Here is a 23,515-nt window from a genome sequence, read left to right on the forward strand (position 1 = left end):
CTGTAAGATCTGCTGTCAGTAGTTTTGGATCAGAATCTCTCTGTCAGTCTGCAATGCAGGTTGGAAAAACAAATTCAAGGTTTATCAGCAAGGAGACTCATGGGAGCTGAATCTAGGGAAGCAGTTGAGATCACTTAGCTCTACAGAGTTTAAAAAAAGAAAGGAGAGGACAAAGAAAGAACGTGAGGAACACCATCATTTGAGGAGTGTGCCCCAAGGAGGATGAGTCCCTGAGGGAACTAAAAAGGCATAGACAGAGGGATTAGAAGAGAACAAGGATTGAGCAGCTACATCCAATGAAAACAGTGTCAACAAGAGAGCACTGTCAGTTACCTAGCATCTTAACTGACGCAACCAGTAGTCTGCGTAATGAACCACCTCAAAACGTAGTGGTTTAAAACATCAGTCACGTGTTTTGCTCTTGAATCTGCAGTCTGGGCAGGGCATGGTATAGAGACTCATCTCTGTTTTATGTGATGCCAGCTGGGGTGGCTTGACTGGAACTGGAGGATCTACTTCAGGGTGGCCCACTCACATGGCTGGTAAGCTGGTTCTGGCTGTTGGCTAGGAGCTCAGCTGGGCTTGTGGGCCAGGGCCTTAGTTCCTGTCCATGTGAGCCTCTCCATGGCTAATTGGACTTCCTCACAGCATGGTGGCTGGGTTCTAAGAATGAGTGTCCCAAGAGAATAAGGCTGAAAGTACATCATAGTTTTATGACCTAATTCTGGGAGTTATATAGATTACTTCTTCCTTACTTTATTGGTAAAAGCAAGAGTCACAAAGTCCCCTTTGGTTTAAGGGGCAGGGAAATAGACTATCTCTTTTTTCTCTGATTATTGTTATTTTTTTTTATTGAAGTGTATTCAGTTTACAACATTGTGTCAATTTCTGATATACAGCATAATGTTTCAGTCATACATATACATACATATATTCATTTTCATAATAGATTACTATAATGAATATAGTAATATTGAATATAGTTCCCTGTGCTCTACAGAAGAAACTTGTTGCTTGTCTATTTTGTATATTACACTCCACCTCTTGTTGGGGGAGTGGCACTGTTCCTGAAGTGTGTTACAGTGGGAGATATTATTGCAGCCATTTTGGAAAATGCAGTCTGTCAGAATTACTTGATGTTGTCAAACACAATATAAATTAGTAAAGTTCTGAAAAGAATATTTGAGATTTGTTTATCTAGAGTTCTTGGGAAGAGCAGGGAGAGTGGGGTGAGTGGGATGAAAGAGAACCGAGGCCCCAGGGAGCAGAGACGTTTAATGTAGAACATTCTTTTCATGTTTAGCCATGGATAGTGGGGAGAGTGAGGGTAGTGGTTAGAGCAGAGCACAGGCTTAGAGGCAGGGGACTTGAGGAGGCTGTAGCTGATGGGAAAGGGGGCAGTGGAGTTGGGTACTTGGAGGTTCAGGAGAGAGGAGTGACTGGTAGATCAGGTTCAGGAGGAGACTGGAGGGCTGGGGCTCCAAGGACACAGGTGGAAACATTAGGCTTTGGTCAGCCATTGTTTGCTTGTTTGTTTTTGAGTAAAAGTAGATTTATTTAGAGAGATGTACACTGAGTGTTTAAAGTAAAGGTAGATACACACTCAATAGACAGAGTATGACTGACGAAGGCAAGAGAGAGAGAGCCATCGCGAGGTGCAGTGTTGCTAGTTTTTATATGCTAACAAGTGAGAGGATTATTCCAACTACTTTGGGGAAAGGGCAAGGATTCACAGGAATTGGGCCACCACCCTCTTTGACCTTTCATGATTAGCCTTGGAACTGTCATGGCGCCTATGGGTATGTCATTCACGAAGCTAGTACATTACAAAGTGTATAATGTAGCTCAAGGTCCCCTGGAGGTCAAATCTCCCACCATCTTTGGCCTCGAGGTCTATTGGGATTTGAATTCTCCACCATCTTGGTGCTAATTGCTGTGTGATTCCTCTAATGGCTATGCCCTGCCCCATTCCCTCCTGTCTCATTCCCCTCTCAGAGATTTCACTCCCATAATCTTACGGGGGTGCAGAGGGGTGGCAGTCCATCTTCCGTAGCTACTTCAGGGGGTCAGCCTTTGTTCTGAGACAAGAGGAAGGTGGTAAGGCTGGGTACAGATGAGTGAGTGGGGCAGGGGGGAAGGCGAGGAAGGTGGGCAGCTGAGTTGTACCAGCCTGATAGCCTCTATTTTTTCTCTGAAGTGGGAGGCAAGACCATCTGCTGAGAATCGGGTGGGAGGTGGCATGGAGGCTTGAAGGGGGATGAAGGTTTGGGGTATTGCTGGGTACAGTGGAAGAGGGAGCTGACCAGGACTCGGGGGCGGGGTTGCCAAGTGGCACAGAGAATCCACTGGGAAACCTGAGTGTTCTGAAGCTATGGAACAGCCATAGCTGGGAGTGCTCTAGGAGTCTCAGAGGATCCCTGGGTGTCCTGAGACCTACAGCCTCTCCTGCATTGAACAGGAACCTGTTTCTGCCCAGTGGTGCCAGCTGGACCCACTGGGGCTGAGAGGACAGCAGACATTGTTTCTCTGCTGAGAGCCTTGCTTCTTCCTAAGCAATGGTGGCCGTAAGGTCAATAGCAATAATAGCAGTAATAAAGATTTGGCATCTTCCTCCCTGAGATAAGCATCAGATGCTTTTCTTAGGAAATAACAGCCTTGTGGTTGTGTGCAGAGTACAAAGTGGCTCCTTATCCACGGCTGAGGCAGTGCTGGGGCTGGGATCTTGAGGCAGATCAGAGACCCTCACTCACAGCCTTCAGGAGAGAAGCTGGAGGCCTGAGGCCTGAGGTCACCACCTCCATGGACCGTCAGCATTAGCAGCCGTACGATGTGGTACTGCCTTCTCACTGGGCTTGATCTCTGGTAGGAAAAAAAGCCCTATCTGGTCACCCTTCTCTGCTTTAAAACTAAGAAATGCCAACTAGAAAGCTCATTTTATTTGATATCTGAAATGAGTATTACGATTTTTTTTTTAAAGTCCAGACCTAAATATTGCCTTGAGTTTAGGAATGACACGTGCTCAGGTGTGCTTGGCAGAAGAATGATTTCTAGGAGGCAGTAGGGCTGCCATACCCACCAGAAACTTGGAGACAGAGGAGAGGCAAAGCTACTTTTCTGCACAGCCTTCTGGTGCTTCCTTTCAGGTCAATTCCAGGTTATTGTGTGTTAGGATGTCAGGATGCTTTTAGCTGTGTGTATCAGGAAATCCAACTAAAAGTTGTATAAATAATAGTAACCTATATCATCTCACATTTCAAGTCATGTGAAAGTAGGGTCAACTTTTTCAAGGTTGACTAATCCAGCATTTCATTGTGGTTTGTAAGGACCTAGGTTCTTTTTGTCTTCTACTCTGTCAGCTCAGCTTCCTGGCTTGTCCTTCCAAGGTAGTATTCCTCTTGGTCCCAAAACAGCTGCACAGTTCCTGCTGTTACAGGTAGATGATGTCCAGATGCCAGAGAGGGCCTGTTTCTTCCCTCATATTCCTTATTAAAAAGTAGCCCCTCAGTAGAATTCCTTTCAGTTCTCATTGGCCAGAAGCAAACCCACAAGTCCAATCTTGAATCAGTCTTGGCAAGAGCATTGGGACCACTTTGATTGACTTATACCAGTCATGATTCACCTTTTCTTTCCTTGAAGGACATGAAAGATGCACAAAACTGAGGTTCTGTTAAGCCAGAAAGACAGGGGAAATGGCTCTTGGGTTGGCACCCAATAGCGTGTGCCACCCTTGTGTTTTGTGTCTCCTATGAACCTGGCTCTCCTCTTGAGGAAGGAGACTGTCTCTGGTGGCAGAGAAATGGGAGCTGACTCTCAGTAAGTGGTGATGAACCTGATGGTGTTGGTGACTTTGCACAAAAGAGAAAGGCACAGCCAAGGGTGTTTTCAGCTTTGTCATTATCACCTGATATTGTGCCTTTAATAGTTGGGGCAACTCTACTTCTAGATGCACGGCCAGTGACTCTTATTGATTTGAGTGGCTGTCCAGAGCCAGACTAATTGGGCCCAGAGATTGCAACAATGATTCAGCAGGAAGGGGTGAACTGACAAGGCAGAGTCTATCTGTCTGCTGGCGGGCTGGCTTGCAGCAGTGTTCGCCTGCCCACAACAGCAAGGAGCTTAGCAGGCCGGATATCACTACCATTCTCACTGTTTGAGAACAGGGTAGGACTCAGGTGACCTGTGAGCCAGTGGTAAGACCATAATTTCCAGGTCCCAATAGCACTACCCTGTATTACTCCCTGTTATCTCTTAAGCTTCTGAAATCGACGCTGAACACCTCTTTGCTCTATCACCCCTCAAATCATCTAACTCATGGCCAGGTTCCCTGCCCTCCAGGCACTATCCACCCCCTGTGACAGTTACATTTTTTATTTGTTTTTTGAACAGCATTTTCAGTGCATGCTGTCTGTCATCTTGTTTCTTTTCTGAATATGTTGATTGAACAGTGGGTGGCTAGGTAATGTTTGTGTTGGCACAGAATCCAACAGCTGATTTTATTTTTAAAAAAATACATTTTAAAAAGCCTCAGAGATGTAGATCATCCCATGGAAACTTCCCGTCACCCTGTAATTCTGTTTTCTAAAAAGTGTGCACTTTAATAACTTATCAGAACAAAGATAATCCCCATGAATGGTAAGCTGTTTACATCACTCTGAATTGATTTTCGATCCTTGTCGAACATCCTTTTTTACCGGTTCGGATCTGTGCAGGCGTCCTATTTAGTGTGCTGTTTTCCCGTAGAACATTATTTCTTTCATAATGTATAATAACTTGATAACAGTAACTTGAATTTCAGTTGCATTTTACAGTTTACAAAGCTCTTTTTATGCCTTATCTGAAGTTTCCTATTGTATTGTCCTGTGTTGTATTGCCTGAGACAGGACTGCATAAAGAAAGAAGAAAAACAAACAAACAAACAAAAAGCGTCCCAAGTCCTGCATTTGAAATTACAAGCTATGTGACCTTGAGAAATTCCTTAACCTCCTGCATCTGATTTCCTTCTCTGTGAAATGGGTAAGAAGAGGAAGAAATGAGAGTATGTGACTAAAGTGCCTCATAGCACAGTGCTGGTGCCTGAATAATGATAATTCCCATTTCTTTTTTGCTATTGTAAACAGCAATCACTAATTTTCAGACTTTTATGTGACTCTGAATTTTTCCATGATGTTTCTGTATGGCCCCAAATTTATTTTTCCTCCTGTAAGCCAATCACCCTATAGGAAAGTGATTTCATTATTCTACCTGGAAGGAAGCATTAATTGCTGAATATACTTTGATTGAGGATCCAAGTCAAGTAGAAAATTCTCAGGCATTTCAAAGTGGTGGTTCTCCCAAATTCAGAGGTAATCCCTTTCTTCACCAACATCTCAAGAGGCAGAAAAATTTAGTACGTTTGAGTAATGGACTTGTGGACATGTAATTATTTCTGGCGAGAGGACAACTTTTTGGAATGTTCATTTATTCATTCACTCATTCGTTCACGTGAGTATTCAGTAAACATCTGCTGAGTATTGGGCACGTGGTAGGCCCTGGTGAAAACACTGGCTGTTGGAAGAATTTTATGGAGGAGATACATTTTGGGAGATAAATTGAAAAGTCAAATTGATAACAACACCTGTTTTATTTTAGTTGATTGCATCTGTTGTCAAAAAGAAAAACTTAAATGAATCTACTTAGGGCAGGCTCTTAAGAAGGGAATTGAATGAAAACAGAAGGTGAAACTGAGGAGTTTTATTTTGTCTTCCCAAGCCAAGGAAAGTCTAAAATAGCAGCAGCCCAAACCATTTTAGATTTAGACCAGATGACTCTTAACCTGACCCCCATCTCCTCCCCCTTGAAGTTTAAGGGGTTAATAAACCCCCTGAATTATGTACAAAATTATGGAAGTACATATATTTTTTTAGCTTCGTAGCTGGCACCAAATTTTCAAATTAGTGACTTCCTATAAAGAGGATGGTGTCTTGTAAAGCTAAGAACCACTGAATTCATACAAACAGACCCTCTCATTTTAAAGTAACCAAGGGAGTGATTCACCAACCACCTACAAAATGCTTTTGAAAGCAGTTTTATGAGTATTGCAAAGGTTTCTGAGTTGTGAATTAGTTTACTAACTAGTTACTAGCAATTAATATCAACCAATAAAATCTTTAACTGCTTTTATGATTAATGACATTGAGTATTAATAATAACCAAAGTATAGCAATGACTAATCATGTAATTGATTAGTAACAGAAAAGTCTTTTAAGTGCCTTTCAGTGCTGTTTGGATATTCATGATAGTTAAAAATTTCACAAATAACAGTGACCATGCAATAAATGATGAGGGTCTGTTGTGTGGCCAGAAGCCTCATCACCTGGTATAGACCCCACTGGGCTGCATGTAGGCCTCTGTCTATACCTAAACGTCTGGTCCAGAGTCATTACCTAGAAGGTAATCAGTGCATTTTGAGGGAACAAATGAGTGAGACTCATTGTGGCTCTTTTCCTTGTCCCTTCTGGGTGAGAAACTCCAGAATTTAGGAGCCCCAAGATAGGAAGTCAGGTGGCTCAGATGACAGGTGTGCCCTTGGCCTGGGCCAGGGCAGGTGCTTCTGTTTCCTGTGCACCAGCTCTGCCTCCCCTTTGGCGGCAGCTGAGGGCCATCTGAGGGCACAGTGATGAGATGCGATGCCTGGAGGCTGCTGTGCCCAGATATCTCAGTCTAACGTGCAGTTCTGGCCTTGCTGTTGCCACCTCTCCCTTCTTGTTCCGTGTGACACAAACAGAAACAAAACATAAACTAAATCGATTATCATAAGGTCACAGGTCTAGCCTATGAAAGACAAGACAAGACTTAAAAGAAATTAGACTGCAGCCGAATGTAATTAAAAAGGATTTTGAGAGAAATTGAGTATAATAACCCTGTGTGATGATTCTTTTAGAATGGCGTCTGGTACATTGCCTAGGATGTAGGATTTAAAAACAAAGCTGTAAATGCCTTGTAGTTAATGGCCCTGCTTTAGATTTATTTCCTTGTGCCGCACGTGCCTAACACAGTGCTGGGCATAATGTCCTAGACCAAGGCAAGCAGAGGCATGAGACAAGGCTCATAGCCAGGGCTCAGTAGGTCCTTCTGGATGAACTGGGTGGTGTCTTGGTCAGCTTGAGCTGCTGTAAAAAATATCATAGACAGGGTGGCTTAAACACAGACATTTATTTCTCACAGTTCTGGAGACTGGGAAGTCCGAGGTCAAGATGCTGGTTGATTCAGTTCTTGTTGAGGGCCTCTTCCTGGCTTGTAGACAGATAGCTGCCTTCCCACTGCCTCACCTGGTGGAGAGGGAGTGAGCTCTGGTCTCTCTCTTCTTATAATAACACACATCTTATCACAGGGGCCCCAACTTCATGATCTCTTCTAGACCCAATTAATTCTCAAAGGCCCCACCTCCAAACACAATCACACTGGGGTTAGGGCTTAACTTATGAATTTGGGGGGGACACAAGCATTTAGTCCATAACTGATGGGGAAGTTCTTTTAGTACCAATAGGCCCATGGTTTTTTAGTTCTTGCTTATTGTTCTTCTGCCCTATCCAGGGGTGGAGATGGATGAGAGAACTTGGACCATAATCTATACCAGGAATTACAGGAGGGATTGGTTAGTGGTTCTCCCCAGGCCTGACTTTAAACACTGGCAGGAGGGCTTATAGGAGAATAGGAGAGTTGCCTTCTGCGTTTTCCCCCGGGCAATGCTAGAACATCTCCCACGTCCCTGGCATCACCCTTGCTCACCCACCACAGAGCCACTGTTGGTGAACTTGTGAGACTGTCTCAAATCCAGAGCTCCAGGGGTAGGGTGGCCTCAGGATGGAGTCCCTGCCCACGGAGGGGCTGTAGTGTGCTCTGCAGATGTCTCTGGGATATTGTTCTCTGCCAGTGATATTTATTTCACATCATTAAACTGACAACTGAAATGCCAGATAAGTCTTCTAAAACCCCCTCTTTAATCATGTCCTGTCTTAAGAATGCACAGTGGGCCCAAATTGCCAAAAATCCAGGCTTTTCATCCAAGTGGTCAAATCCCTTATCTCATACTCCTTTTGTCTTACCCAGCCTTCTTTTCTTATTCCAATTCAATTTTTTATCATGAAATATTTTATTTTTTACTTTTTATTTATTTTTACATTTTTTTATTGTATCATGAAATATTTTAGATGCACAAAAAGCATAGAAAACAATATTATAAATGCTCAGGTACCAACCACTCAGCTTAAGAAATAAACAAAGTGCAGTTACAGTCACTGCCCCTCCTGGCCCTTTGCAAACAGGACCATGAAGCACTGATCTAGGAGCAGCAAAGGCAGAAGTTCAGTGATGTGCATAAGAGCAAGGGTTCGGGGGCTGGGTAGACCCAAGTGAAATTCTGGCTCTGTGCTTCCTTGCTGGGAAAATTCAGGAAAATCATATAAGCTCTCAGAGCCTTAACTTCCTCATCTGTTAAGTGGGATGATAAAAGTTTGTACCTCCCAGAGTCACTGTGAAGACTAAATGGAGTGACAAGGTAAGTCAAGTGCTTAATCAGTGCAGGGAAAGTGGGGAGTGCTCAGCAGATGGCTCTGGTTGGTGTTCCTGGTGGCTGCTGGGCTTTTATCATCTTGGATTTGGACTACAGAGATAAGCCTCAAGGGAGCCGTTACCCCACTCACCCTTACTTCAGGGGAGGACCTGGGACTTGTCAACGCCAAGACCAGGGCAGGAGAGCAGGGAACGTACCTCCCTTGATAGGTGCTGTGGACTGACTGATGGGGTGCTTGGTGGGTTTTAGGTGCTCGTCCTGGCTGTGAAGCAGCTGTTTCCAGAGTTTGAGTTCATGTGGCTGGTGGATGAAGCCAAGAAGAACCTGCCTTTGGAGCTGGATTTCCTCAATGAGGGGAGGAACGCTGAGAAAGTGGCCCAAATGCTCAAACACTTTGACTTCTTAAAGGTAGGAGGGGCAGGGCCACGGGAAAGAACCTGGTGGTCAGACGGAAGAGTGCGGGGGAGGACTTGTCCTGCCCCGTGCATCCCCACCTTGTAGGACATGAGTGGAGACATCTCCTTCCTGAGTCTTCTCTCTGAGGATGACTGATTTGTCCTTGGTGATGCACATGAAAGCCCTTGAAGGCAAAGTTACAAATTATCAAAGGGGATGGTTGACCTGTCAAACAAATAGCTGTTTATTGAGTGATCTACAATTGCAAGACCCTGAGCACTTCTGAGGGACTGTAGGTCGTGGTCCCTGCAGTCTGTGATCCATGGGATGATGGCATTGATGACAATGATGATGATGATAATGATGATGACTATAGCTAATGCTGCTGTACTCTGGCACAGTTCCTAACACTTTATGTATATTATACCGGCTCATTGAATATACAGGTCTGCTTTCACAGAACATATGCGTCCTGGAGTCTCCACAGTATGCAAAATCACACAACAGAAACCACAGGGTTTATGGAGAAGATGAGGTTAGGCTTACAACACTCAGAAATGTCCCCAGTGACCCAGAAAATAAAATCAGATAGGAACCTAATAAAATGGTAGCAGCAGATTTACACATTAAGTGGCTAAGAAATACACCAGAGTGCAGTACACCTGGCACTTTCCTTGACACGTGCTTGTGGAAGTGGGCAGCAGAAGAGTGGCTGTTACTGTAAAGAGGTGGGTGAGGGTCATCTGAAATTGGACAGAAACGTGTGACACCAGATGTGGGTGGGTGTGACCCATGACAGACGTGGCGATGTTTGAGGGGTGTGTGCTTTGTGTATTCCTGTGTGGGTCAGCTAGATGCAGTTTTCTGTGTTCCCAAAGATTCTTGCGGATGAAACTGCACATAAGCAAATGGAAAATTTGTGTTGTGATCAAATTGTTCCCTAACTTATCAGTCACATTGGAGCAGATTTGTGTTCTCAAGTATTTAGCAGAACTGCCCTGGGATAGAAGACACTGTGGGAAACAACATCAAATGACACAAAGTCCCAGCTCAGTGAGAGGTCCTGCTGGTACGGGCTCCAAGGATTCAGAAGAAGCAGCTCCCCTGGGGAGCAGGGCAGGGAGGGCTCTGCTGAGGAGTTGGCACTGGAGCTGGTCTTTGAGCCTGGCCTGATGTTCCCCATGGGGGCCCGTGGAGGTTGGAATGAGAGAGATACAGGTCCACACTGCTGCTTTTCCAACATATTTTGTCCTTGGTGGGGCTTGGACCCATTTACCAGGGGTACCCTTTTATCGCAGCAGTGCAGGGGTTGGACATCTCTGGCAGTCTACAAAGGGAGCTTGGCTTTTAACTCTTGGAAGAGATCAGCCCTTTGCTCTTCACTGATGAGGCCAGGAGAATGCAGGAGGGGGAGGCACAGGGCTTCGGGTACTAGTTCCAGAGCAAATAGTCAAGTGAAGCTCTTCTTGGGGAAGGTGTCTCAGCATGTGGGCTGCAGTCTCTTGCTCTGGACACTGAAGCCACAGTGTCCACGTGGCTTCTGGGGACCTCATGAGAAATGGAGGCAGCATTTATACTGCTGCTACCAGATGATTAACAGAGATGGGGAGACTGAGGGTATGTCTACACCAGCCGCCTAGGAATCCTAAAGCCTGGTTCATGGGAGGAAGACCCACAACTGAGGTGACCAGTGTGGTGTCTTGCTACACTGATTTGGTGGAAGGTCTAGCCTCTGGCAAAGTTCAGCTCTTGGAGTGCTGGGGGTCAGGTCTGTCGAGATGCCCCCCAAATGGCTTTTCCTTATACAGCCCTAGGGAGGAAATGCCATTATTCATGCTGATCCTCTTGTGTGTGCAGATCCAGATGTGCAGACTAAATCTGGTAACATTGCCCCAGCCTTGAGGTTCAAACCACCATTTCAATGAAAACTTGGCTTTCTCACACAAGTAATAATATTAACTAATCAGCATAATACCATAGGGTCTAAACTATGCTTCCACTTACATTTCCCTTCTCTTTCACTCCTTTGTTCCACACTTATTGAGCATTTCCTGAGCCTGTTACTGTGCCAGAGTCTGGGAGGTGGGTTGTACCTGGATGAGTCAGAGCTGGTTGGCTCCCGCCTGAGGAGACTCCGCATTTAGTGGGGGACGAGCATGCAGTGTGTTGTTACAGCACAGGTTGGTTAGCTCTATGACAGAGACTGATCTACGTTTCTGTGGAGGAAGTACTTAATTCCACCAGGATAAGGAGCTCAACGGAGGCTTCCAAGAGTGTCGATTGTACAAAGAGATAGACAATATTTACTGACTATTTCTTCTGTGGCTCTGAACACTATGCAGATACCATGACACTGAAGCCTTCCAACAACCCTTGTCCCATTTTACAGATGACAGTTTTAGAGGAAAGAAGCTAGGGTACAAAAAGGATTTTCTGACTTCAACTCTGGTGCTCGTCTAAGGTCATTCTGTTGCCTCTTACCCGGCAGGGGTGGTCCTCAGCGCCAGAACTATGAACCAGACGAACAGAACCATTTCCTCCACTGTTCCCATGGAAACAGCAAAATCGTCCTCTGGCTGGGGCCAGCTAGCATCTGTCAGACCAAGACATGTAATAATAATAATAACACAAATTTTTGAAACGAGGATGCCAAATGGGTAAATAATTAATGTAACGATTTGACCTGCTGCTTCTAAAACCTGCATACCATTCCTAAGAAAATGGTGGAATTAAGGCTCCTGAGTAATTAATTTTTGCCTAAACACATAACAAGTGGGAAGCAAATTTTGCACTGCGAACCCAGTTCAGCTCTTAAAACAGGAGATAGATTGCTTTTGCACACTGGCACCCCATCACAACATCTGTGCGTAATTAAGCCTCAGCAAAGAGTTTACCTCTCAGTGTGTGAGGCATCTTCCAGTGGGGTTTAATAACCCCAGCCCTATGCTGTAAATCTCCAAGCCTCAGACAAGCACTGAATGCAAATGTGGTGTCAGGGAGACTGGAAAAGGGCGAGGTGGCAGCCAGGCTGAACGGTCAAGACCAGGGCATTTGTAGATTTGGCATCAGAGGTTGTGTGTGCTGTGGGGAGCAGACAGGACAAGCAGTGAGCTTTGTGATTGACCTTGGGGACAACTGGGACAAGATAGAGGGAGAAACCTTGTAAACACGGGGTTTGGGACTGGAAGAGATGAGCGTCTGTATAAATGGAGATGGGGCTTGGTGGGGGGTTGGCTCTTGAGCAAGGCCACTCCAGGGCTTTTTAGTGCTAGAAAAGAGGCCTGGATCTCTCTGGAAATTGTGGGCAAACCCTGAGAGGATGTACATGCTTTTGGTGAAATGCCATTAACTTCCTAAGAATCTCAAAGATTCAGACCCACTGATGTATAATAATTAATATTAATTTTTAATATGCTTATGATGTGTTAGACACTTTATAAAGTACTGTACGTGTATTTACCCTTTAATCCTTATACAGCCCACAAGGAAAATATGTCCAGCCCCATGTCAGCAGCAGGGAAGCTGAGACCCAGAGAGGTACAACCACTTGCCAAAGGTTGTGCAGCTTCCTGGTAAGAGGCAGAAGCAAACTCTGAATGGAGGCAGCATGGCCCCAAGCCTGCATGTTAAACCACTGTGCTTTTCTGCCTTTGCGATAATTTATGGGCAGATCTGAGTTTTGCTGAACTGTCTGGAGCATTAACTCTCAGCCCTGGTCATGTGTCAGAACCACCTGTCACATTCCACATGGCTGTCATGTGGCAGCTGTTTGCTTGTCCAGCAGGTGCAAAGTGTGTGCTGCTGTGTTGAGCACCAGGACTTCATACGTGCTAGTAGGAAGCATGGAATGTTGCTTTCATTCTAATTGTCATCACTATTTTACAGGTGAGGAAATTGGCACTCAGAGAGGTTATGAAACTTAATCAAGTCACACAGCTTGGAGGTGGCAGGGCTGCGGCTCCCACCTGACAGTCTGACTCCACGTCTGTGCTCTACTCCACTGGGCTCTGGTGTTGGGAGGACTGTGGCCCTGGGTGATGGGCGCTGTCCCAGATAAGCCAGGACCTGCTTCCCTGGTGTGTTGACCAAGCACAGGAACAAAGAGGACCAAGGCCAGGGTCAAGGCCAGTTAATGAGGCTGAGGCCAGGGTTCTTGGGCTGGAACTTTTCATAATCTGTGCCCTCATTCTTGGAGTTAGGACTGACTCCAGTTTTGGTGGGCAAACGGAGCCTAGAGGAGTGTGGCCTCTGCTCTGTGGTGAGGAGGTAGACCCCAGACCTAGAGGTCCTGATGGTGAGGGTGTGAGCCTACCTGTGGGGTCAGCAGGCACCCTGGCCATGAGCCTCCCAGGGTTTTTTTTGTTTGTTTGGGGCCCGGGGCAGGATGGTTCTTATTGCCTGTAAACATTTTCTTTTTCATTTTCCCGTCTTTGGTGGAAGAAGCTGAGGATGGAATGGTCATGAAACATGGGTGTTGGAGTGAAGTGAATTAATTACACCTTATACCCCTAAACCCTCCTGCCCACATGGTGATTGAGGGGCAAGTCACTTGACTTTGTGTCACCCTGTCAAGTTGAGTTTCTCTAACTGAACAGGAAGCGCTTTTGCATTTTGCAGTTATTTCCATGTTACATCCAACCAGCAGCAATTGTAGCCCTCCCTGAGCTCCCACAACAAACCCTTCTGTCTCCCAGGTTTGACATCTCTGCCATTTCAGAGCTAAGCATCTGAAGCAGGCACACATTCCTTTGTGAGCCTGGGACGGTTGCATTTGGAGGGAGCCCATGGAGAGGTGGAGGAGCGGGAAACCCAGCACACCCATGACCCTGACTAACAAGCCCAGAGAGCCTCCGGCTTTTGGTTCTATTTGCATCTGTGCCTCTTTCAAGGCTGTTTTCCATGTTGCCCCAGGCAGGCACAGAGGCGAGTCGGACCTCATGTCTCCAGAGCCCCAGTCACCCACTGCCAGGCTTTGGTCCCAGACACACTGAGGAAAGAATGTAACCTCCTAATATGTCCCTTCCACTGGGAAGCGACATAGAACAGGAGCAACTTGCATCATATATATATATTTTTTTTAATTGGAGTACAGTCAGTTACAATGTGTCAGTCTCTGGTGTACAGCACAATATCCCAGTCATGCATATACATTCATATATTTGTTTCCATATTTTTTCCATTAAAGGTTATTACAAGATACTGAACATAGTTCCCTGTGCTATACAAAAGAAACTTTAAAAAAAATCTATTTTTATATGTAGTGACTAACATTTATAAATCTCCAACTGCCAAATTTACCTCCTGCCACCCCCTTTCCCCGGTAACCGTAAGATTGTTTACTAAGTCTTGAACTCATACTTTTAAAGAGACTTTTTGAAAAATGCCAAATGAGAGTGAATTTTAAGTTCAAAGTAACAGACTTCCAGATTTCTCTACTGGCCCAGATTTTCAAATGGCAAAAACTGCAGGAAAGGACTAAGCCAAAATGACACCGTAATTTCAGTTGGAGCCTTGTTCCAGGGAGCCCAGGGCCTTTGTGTGTACAGGCCCCCCTGTGTCCCCAGAGCTCCTTACTGAGTTGGAGCAGGAACAATCTCCTTTCTAATGAGGGAAATTGAGGCATGGAAGAGTTGAGTGGCTGGACTCAGACAACAGTTGTTAGCAGAATTGGGAACAGGAAACAGGTTTCTTGGCTTGAGGGCCACTATCTTACTGCTAGATGAGCTTTGGGGGTTGGGATGAGGGAAGCCCTCATTCCCCAAAACACTTGAATGAGCTCTCCTTGCTTCTTTATTTGTAAGTGGAATAAGATCATTAAGTTGTTGAGGAATTATGGCATGCTGATAGCCTGGTAATCCCTCCCTCCTGGCTATGGAGGTGTCACTCACATGGCAGCCTGGCAGTCCTTGGTGCAGCTCAATCTCTTGGCCACTCCTGAAGAAATTTGTTCTCTTTTTGACTATTGGGTGTTCTTAGAATCAGAGGCGGTTGGAGAAGCATATTAGTTAGGAATGCAGTTGTCTGCAGGTAACTGGCAGTGCAATTCAGAGTGTCTTAAACAAAAGTGATGTGTTTTCTTCACATAGCAAGAAAGCTTGCAGGAGTTACCTGATGATGTTGTCTCAGTGATTTGACAGAATCAGGGTTGGCATCTGTGATTTTCTTAGACTTTTCCTCTTAGTTATAAGATAGCTGCTGCAACTCCAGGTATCACATTCACTTTCAAGGTAGGAAGAAAGGGTAAGAAGAGATGGACTATCTACAAACGTCACTTTTTCTCAAAAAAATAAAAACCTTTCTATAGCCCCTGGCAGACCTCCACTTATGTCTCGTAAGCCAGAACTGGGTCACGTGGCCATACCTACTGCAAGGCAGGCAAGGAAAGCATTGAATTTTTCCTGTCTCTGGGGAAGAAAACTGGGAATAGGTGTTGGGTTAGGCTTCAGCACTGTCTGCCACAGGAGGCTTGTAGGAAACAGGCATGAGAAAACTCATGACTTCTTCACCAAAAAATTTATCACCCGGTAAAAATTCATTTATTCCATCATTCATACATACATAATGTATAATAACACCCATTGCAGATATAGAAACTGAGACAGAGGGTTGTGATTCGCATGAAGAGGCTGAAATAAGCCTGGTGAGAGAGGGAAATAGCTTTTAACACCAACTCTGACTCAGATACGAGAGGTTCCATGCATTTTCTCCTAAGTCCCAGTTTCAGTGTGGGCTCCTAATTGTGTCTGGAAGGCACTGAGGGGGGTCCTCAAACAAGAGGGGCCACTAAAGGAGGCTGGGGCCTCCCTGAGGGAGGTGGAGCAGCCTGTCCTCCTCTCTTGGCCTGCCTTCCGCTTTCTCCATCCATCCCTGCTGGGGTCCTAGGAGGAGTGTGTGCTGATGTCTGGCTTTTGTGCCTCTCTGCAGCCCTTGCCCCTGACTCCTGACATGCCCTTTCCTATGCCAGGTCCCCCGAATCTACTGGGAGCTGTCCACCAAGCGGGTCCTTCTGATGGAGTTTGTGGAAGGCGGGCAGGTCAACGACAGAGACTACATGGAGAGGAACCAGATTGATGTCAATGAGGTGAGGTGGAGAGTGCTGGCTGATGGCGAGTGACATGGGCTTGCTTGCTGCCCTGCAGACGCAGGTGTGACTAGGTGAGATCTCATGGCCTTGAAGTGAGGCCTGTTGTCTGAAGAATTATAAAATCTCTGAGCACGGAGCAGCATTCCAGGTCATCTAGGGCAGCCCTCTGCCCCATCTTCCAGAGCTGGGGTTGGCAGCACGCAGCCAAGTGCGGGCATGTGCTGAGCCCCTCTCTGCAGCTCCTGCCTGGACAGGTGATGACCACCTGTCTTCTTGTACCATCTGAGCTCCACAGCACAGAGAAGCTGGAGAACAGTGGTGTGAAATCCATGGGACTTGATCCTCTGCCCTGTGGGGCCTAGACACCCCTTCTCCCTCTGCCTGCCCCCCCAGATCTCCAGGCATCAGCCAAAAGGGCACAGCTATAGCCAACTAGTAGCATAGAGTTAAAAAGGGGGGACTTCTGCCTCCCACCTGCCACACCATGGCCTCAGGGAAAGCCGGCCCATGGGCTGGGGCTTGTACCCCACTTTCTTCTAACTGGTAATCACAAGGTGCCACAGGTAGGGGTGGAGTTGTACTTTTTCAACAGCATTCATCATTTTTCAGTCCCTAGTCTGTGCTAGGTGTGCAGGTTCAGAGGGGAACCAGACACAATCCCCTCTGTTAACGAGTCCACAGCCTGGTGTTGGGGTCAGGCACACAACCTTATCCTTAATAGGCATCTCTTGGGCAGCATTAGGGATGAGCAAGTGCCCCGGGAGCCTCGAGGAAGAAGCACTCACCTCTGCCCAGGTTGGCTTCTCTAGCAGGATGAGTGGGGATTTGCCAGGCGTGAGTGTGTGTGTGTGTGTGTCAGAATGGAGGAGGTGGGGGGCAGAGCTGGCACTGCCAGGAAGGGAGAAGGAGTGGTGAGTTTTTGCGGGGCTGCAGGCAGATGGTGTGGGGCCTTGGGTGTGGCCCCAAGGTACTGAGGAGTCACTGAAGGGTGTTGAGGAGTGCAGTGCTGTGACCCACCTGGCTGGTGGGAGGAAGGAATGAAAGGGACTGGACCCAATAGAAGTGAATGCTCTTTCCTACTCTCTCCAGGCAACACATGAAGAGGAGCCTATGGTCCCAGTGGTGGGATGGCCTAGACGAAAAAGTTGCACCTTGGCTTAGCAGATCAGCCAGGTGGCAGGAGAGTGTGCAGGTTGGAAGCCCAGGCCCCGAGTGCCTGTGTGGCCTCTGTCAATGGGGAGGATGATAGCCCTGCTTCTGATTGGCTGTGAGGACCAGAAGAGTTAGTGTACAGCGGTGCTTAGCACAGTGCCTGGCGTGTGCTTGGCCCTCCCAAATGGTAGCAAGATTGTTGTTTTCCCTCTTTTCTTTGGGCTCTGTCCTTTCCTCCCTCCTCCTTTATCTCTTTTTACCATTAATGTTTGCTGAATGTCTAATTCCCTGTGCCAGGCCCTTTTCTCCACAGTAAACTTAGGAGGGAGGTCTTACTGTCCCCATTTTGCAGAAGAGGAGTCAGGGATTCAGAAAGGGGAGGTAACTTGCCCCAGGTCACCCAGCCAGTAGAGCTGGGATTGAAACCCAAGTCTCTGACTCCAATACTTCTCTTAGTTCATAAAAGGAGTGACTGCATCAGAAGGTGTGGAGTGGCTGCCAGGAGCACGGCTGGGAAAGGTTCAGCCACAGCTAGTCTTGGCCTCCTGTGGGCAGCTGTTGTCCCTGGACTTGGGGAACCCTTTAGGTGCCGCAGGGTATGTGTGTGGGAGGCTGGATGGGCCTCCCTACTCCCTAAGCTGATTCACCCTGGGCAGTTCTGCCATTACCTGAGTTGCCTATTGGGCTGTCCTGGAAGTGATCTGCGGCTTGGGGACACGGGGCAGGGGAGGATAAGAAAACTGCTGCTCCAGTTCAACCCTCCGCTTTACTGACTTCGAAGCATGGAGAGAGAGCGAGCAAATGCCTTTCCTGAGTAGCACAACTTGGGGCTTTTCACTCTGCTTCCTTCACTGTCAGTTTCTCGGGTGGGCCTGGGGAGGGCATCTGGGCAGAACTTCCTGCAGAGGAGGGAGGGGGAAGACCTGCTTGCCCATCTCCTCCGCTGTTGGTTGGGATGGGGGTGCATCCCTGAGGGATCCTTTGTCCACCAGGACCCTTGAGTACCAAGTTGTTGGCTCCAGTGAGAAGGGGAAGAGAGAGGAGGGTAGGGAAGGCAGGTTACCTCTTGTTTATCCTGGTCAGCCTTAAAGGGGACCAGGGTCTCTCTGCCTGCTGATCAGGAAGGATCCCAGGGGCCTCAGGTTACTGGCGTTTACATACTGCCAGCGGCAGTGGGCTTTTCCTGCCAGCAGCACCCCAGAATCTACTCATGGCTTTGGATCTGTTGAGCTGAGGGCTGTAATTGCGTTTAATCAGAGGCAGCTTTGATTTTTCAGAGAGAAGTGCAAACAGGATGTGCTCTGGTGTGGTTGCTTGCTTGTGGCTGAGTGAGACACCTGGGAGGAGGCTGGAGGTGGCCTGGGGGAGCTGGGCTGGGTGGTGCCCTCTGAGGGCCTGGGTTCTTCTGCTCCTGCTTCCACCCCTCTTTAAACAGCTTTATGGGTAAGGCCAGCGTTCTGTGCAGAGTAGACCCTCGGTAGACATCCTGTGAATTAGCAAATGAATAAATAAGCCAGCCTCATGCCTTGGGTCAGCCTATATGAGGCAGAGCTGGGGTAGAGTGTTGGTTTTTGTTTTCTGTGGACATACAGAGTCAGGCAGGCTGACATGAGTGATTTGGGAAAACCAATAGCAATAATTATTATAAGCAACTAATATGTACCAAGCATGTGACACGTAGAATCTCTATTCCTTATAGATGTCCTGCCAAGGATATGTCATTAATCACATTTATAGATGAGAAGGCTGAAGATCAGAGAGGTTAAACAACTTGCCCAACATCACACAGCTAGCAGGGGCATAGTCGGGAGTCAAATCCAGATGTGCATGATTTCAAAGCCCTTGCTCCTCCACCTACTCCCTCTCCCTCCCAGAAATCTGCCTGGGGCCGCAGTGGAACCTGGGGCCACCAGGTGACAGCCACACCAGTAACTCCTTGAAGGAGTCAGAATTCTGGCTAAGAAGCTTTACCCAGCTCCCAGGGCACCATCTGAATGCAGCCTTTCTCTCTCTTGCTTACAACAAGGGTTGTTTTATCCACTTCATACAAATGTTATTTCATTTTCTAGGGATGTTGTGAGGACTAGATATGTACTCTCATCTGAACGACTTTTACTCACGTGGAGTGAGTGACAAGGGGCAAAGATCTCACCCCAAATCCTGGTGGGTAGTGTAGTTAGTGGCATCTTGGCTGCTACAAGCTGGTGATTCAGGGAAGATGGGCCCCAGCAGAAAATGGCTCTAGAAGGAATTTCTCTCGAGGTGGGTGGGGATGGCTCCAGACCCCTCCAAACACTTGCTATTCATCCCCACTCCACTTTGAACAGGCCCTCTCACCTTACAGCATACCGGCCCAGCTGGGTCCAGCATGTGAGGACCTGAAGACCAGGCTAAGTAGCCAGGTCTTTATAGACTTGAGTAAGGAAACACCAAGTTAGGAGGCAGGAGAGCTGAATTCAAACTCCATCTCTGCCAGTGGCCTTCTGTGTGACCTTGGACAAATCACTCCCTGCTTCTGGGCCTTCATCTTCTTACTGAAGGCGTTGGGTTAGCTGGACTCTAAGGGTCCGTCCTGCTTGGATACTTTACAGAACAGTGACTCTTGGCTTGCTGGGAGATAAAACTTGAACTATCTATTTCAGAATCACCAAGGAAGCTTAACAGTGCAGATTCCTGGGCCCAACCCCAATCTTATGAGAATCTAGGTTGGGAAGGGTTGCAAGGGGTTATAAGAATCTGCCTATCAACAGATTCTCCAGGTGGCTGACACTCATTGAAGTTCAGGAACCACCTGCGACAAGGCCAGGGGATCCCTGGCTACCCAGGGTGAGCCCTCAGGCCTCACCTCTGCTGTTTGGCACCTCCAGGCAGGAGGCAGCCCTACCCAGTGTGCTCACAGGCCGTGGAGCACGGAGCCTGGAGAGCTAGCAGCCTGCAGGGGCCCTCATTTATCTGTGCTCTGAGCTCAGAAGCAGCATATTACTGAGGTCCTGACCCGGTGATCATATTTGCCAGTCACTTTAAGAACTGGTGACAGTGACTGTCACTGATTTCATTAAAAATAAAGGTCGTGCAGGAGCGCACTTTCCTGGGCTGGACGGAGCCTCCTCAAGCCACAGGACGACTATTGATTGCAGGACCTTTATCGAAGGTTAATTGGATTTCAGTGAGTGTGTGTATAAGGCCCCACCTGGGCTGAGGCCCAATTGAATTTGTGTGAAATTAGTGAGAGAAAGGTGACAGAGGCAGGAGCTGGTGTTGGGTGAGACAGGGACTGGAGGCCTGGTGGGAACATCCGAAGTCTATACAGAATGGGGCTGAGTGCAGGATGGGGGGCTTGCAAGAGACGCCTGCCTGTCCACCCCAGAGGCCCAGGAGCCCGCTAGGGATGTAGGGCCAGGGGCTTCCCAGTGGTCAGTATGTGGACTTAGGCCCAGTCCTCTGTCCTCAGACAGCCCTCTGGTGTGTGGCGTGGCCTGCAGAGCCTGACTTTCTACCTCCCAGAGAGTGCATCTCGTTTTCCATCAGGATCAGAAGGGACACTGGAGGTTGAGCTCTTACTTTGGATCCTCAGCTTCTGTTTCAGAGGTGCCAGGGCCCCTCAGTGGCCAAGCCTTCCTGGGCTCCGAGACAGCAAACATCAGGTTCCCCTACTGTTGGCTTGGGGTGCCCTGTCGTCTAGCCGACTGAACCATTTCTCAGTAGCGGTCTAGTTCCCCGGGCAAACGCAATCTTGCTGATCTCTTTCTGCCACTGTGGGCCCTCCTGCTCTCTGTTGCTGTGGGGTCTTGGCCTTTTTGTTTCTTTTAGCATCATTTTAGTGGTGCTGGTGAGGGAATGCAGTCCATGCGTGGGTTCCATCTGCCACAGGTAGCCGGACGTCCCTGCCTTGTTTCTTCTTTCCCATGGCTTTCCCATTCCGTGGCACTGCAGAAGCACTAAGAGGGTCTCAAATATGTCTTCTAGCAATGTTTATTAAGCCCCTACCACGTGCTGGCCCTGCATGTCAGTGCTGTAGCCGAGGGTGAACAGAGCCTGGGAGAAGTGGATTGGTCAGACATCACCGAGGCTGGGCGTGTGGTGAAGGGGCAGAGGGTTCAAAGTCGGGACACCTGGGGTTATGCCTGGCTTTGCCATTTATTCGCCAGGTGCCCTTGGGTGAGTTAACTTAAACTCCGAGTCTGGGTTTCCTCATCTCTGGAGTTGAAATGATAACAATACTTCCTTCCCAGGTTCGTTGTGTAGACTTTGCAGACTGTGAAGTTCTGTTTAAAAAAATCATTTATAATTCATGAGGTTATTATTCACAGGGATATGTCTTCCTCCATAGCATCTCCGAGAATCTTCTTTGCTTCTCTCTTGTCCACCTACCTCTGTTATCCATGAGTATGGATACTCAGGAGTGGTCAGTGGTCATTGATTGAGCAGTGACCCCTTCCCCATCTCTTAAAGCCATGCCACCCAAGTTTTTCCTCTTGTCCCCTGACACCAGCTTGGGTTGAGCAGGATGTTTCCTTGGTGCTCAGCATCATCTCCGACTTGTTGGGCCTCTCTGGCTCTACAATAGAAAGTGCTCAGAAGACCAGGAAGAAAAGCTGAAGAGGCATGAAGACCCCGGTTACCGAAATCGCTAGAACCAAAACATCTCCTTCCGTTGTCCACCCTCTGTAACTTCTCACAGCAAACCTTGAGAAGCTTGGGGATGTTGGTAGGGTCCAGATGCACAGATTTGTTCCTGCAGACTTGTTTCCCCAACAGCAGGGGTGTCTGGAGTGGGGAACAGTGTCGCTTTGGAGCTGGCCTTCCTGAATTCTCGCACTGGCTCTGCTGCTCATGAGCTGTGCCCTCTCTGTGGAGCTCATCACCCTTGGGAAGGCCTAGCTTCCTGCCATAAAGTGGGTGCGAGGGAGTAACCATAGGACTGTTTGGTGATTGAAACATGAAGCAGGTGGTGCAGTGCCTACAGTCCAAGCTCAACACAGGCTATTTTGCTGGAATTCTAACCCCCAGCCCTCTCTGTGGTGCTGGCAGTAAAATATGTGCCAGGAGAAGGGAGAAACATGTAGGGAAGAAACCCTTTCCCCTGTTTTTTATATTAACCCAGGTAAGATGGACAGATGTGGACATGTTTCTGTGGATGAGTTGTTGCCCAAGGAGGGGCTGTCAGATGTCATCATCTGTGTCTTCCAACAGCCGTGCCCCTGGGATCGACTCCCCACCCCTCTGGTAGCCATGATCCTTTGAGTCTGACTGGCCACGAGAATGGAGGAGCCCTCCCTCATTGGCCTGTGGCCTGTGGATACCCTGTTCCCTGGCTCTCAGGTGCTGTGTGGGTTCAAGAAGCTTTCACCAAACACATAGAAGCTCCAAGATTAGAGAAACTCCGCCAGTTTCCTGTGATGAACCCAGCGCCTCTTCTTCCTCACTACCTCTCCCAACACAGTGTGTGGCTGAAGAGGTTCCCACTGCCTTCACATTCAGGGACTTCATCTCAGTGCTTGCTGGTCCAAGATTGACCGAGTCCAAGAATGGGCAGCAGCAAGTAGTCTGAGGTTTATATATCCCAGGGCTGGTTCCTGGGGGTGGGGTTGGGGTGGAGAGTGAAATGCTCTAGGCAGTGGTCTGGTTGGTCCTTCAGGCTGTGGTTCTGCCTCTCAAAGCCTGAATGGACACCAGGGGAAGGGCAAAGAGCTTAAATTATTAACCTCCTTATACTTAATATTGGGCTACTTGTGTGATTACTAATATCCTGCAACACCAACATTGTGTTTCTTTCAGGAGATCTTAGCCTTGCTTCCATGGCACCTCCCAAAAACATAAATAGACTTTTCTTTGGGGGGTGGGAAAAAATTAATCCATGCAATTACAGAATAATTAAAGTACTTTCAGCCGATTCAGGTTTTGAGAAAAATCCAAAAATAGCTCCTTGATTTAAATATTATTTACTAAATTAATTCTTTATTCAGACTTTTTTAATAGATTCCTGGTTTTTTCCCTCCCTACCGTTAGCGCATAAAGGCATTGCCTAATTACTGAAGTAACTTATGTGAGTGGCATATTCCTTTTACATGAAACAATTGAAGACTTGTCACTTTTTATTTCTAAAAAGAGCTGTACTATGGCTTTAGTTAACAGTGTATTTTTGGTTAGACAAACAGCTCTGGATTTCCCACTGAGACTCAAATGGAATGCTTTCTTGGTTGCCTTGGGGACCTTCAGAGGTTTTTGGTGCAGCCCTTGCCTCCAGGAAGGAGCTTCCCAGTGACTGGAGAGGCAAGATGGACTGGCGATTGAGGACTTGTTCCCTGGAGCCAAGCCACCTGGGTTCAGGT

The 23,515-nt window shown here is 47.4% G+C and overlaps 1 protein-coding gene across 4 annotated transcripts in view; it reads left to right on the forward strand.

Annotated features, from left to right (window-relative positions):
- ADCK1 (aarF domain containing kinase 1) overlaps positions 1 to 23,515 on the forward strand; it is a 102,487-nt gene that overhangs the window by 65,535 nt on the left and 13,437 nt on the right. For all 4 annotated transcript variants that reach the window (XM_010976419.3, XM_064486163.1, XM_064486161.1 and 1 more), the window contains 2 exons: positions 8,801 to 8,959; positions 15,912 to 16,028. In XM_010976419.3, coding sequence (XP_010974721.2) covers positions 8,801 to 8,959; positions 15,912 to 16,028 — 276 coding nt within the window. The remainder of the gene's footprint in view (positions 1 to 8,800; positions 8,960 to 15,911; positions 16,029 to 23,515) is intronic.

Source organism: Camelus dromedarius, chromosome 5, assembly GCF_036321535.1.
Source record: "Camelus dromedarius isolate mCamDro1 chromosome 5, mCamDro1.pat, whole genome shotgun sequence".
NCBI classification, from domain to species: domain Eukaryota; kingdom Metazoa; phylum Chordata; class Mammalia; order Artiodactyla; family Camelidae; genus Camelus; species Camelus dromedarius.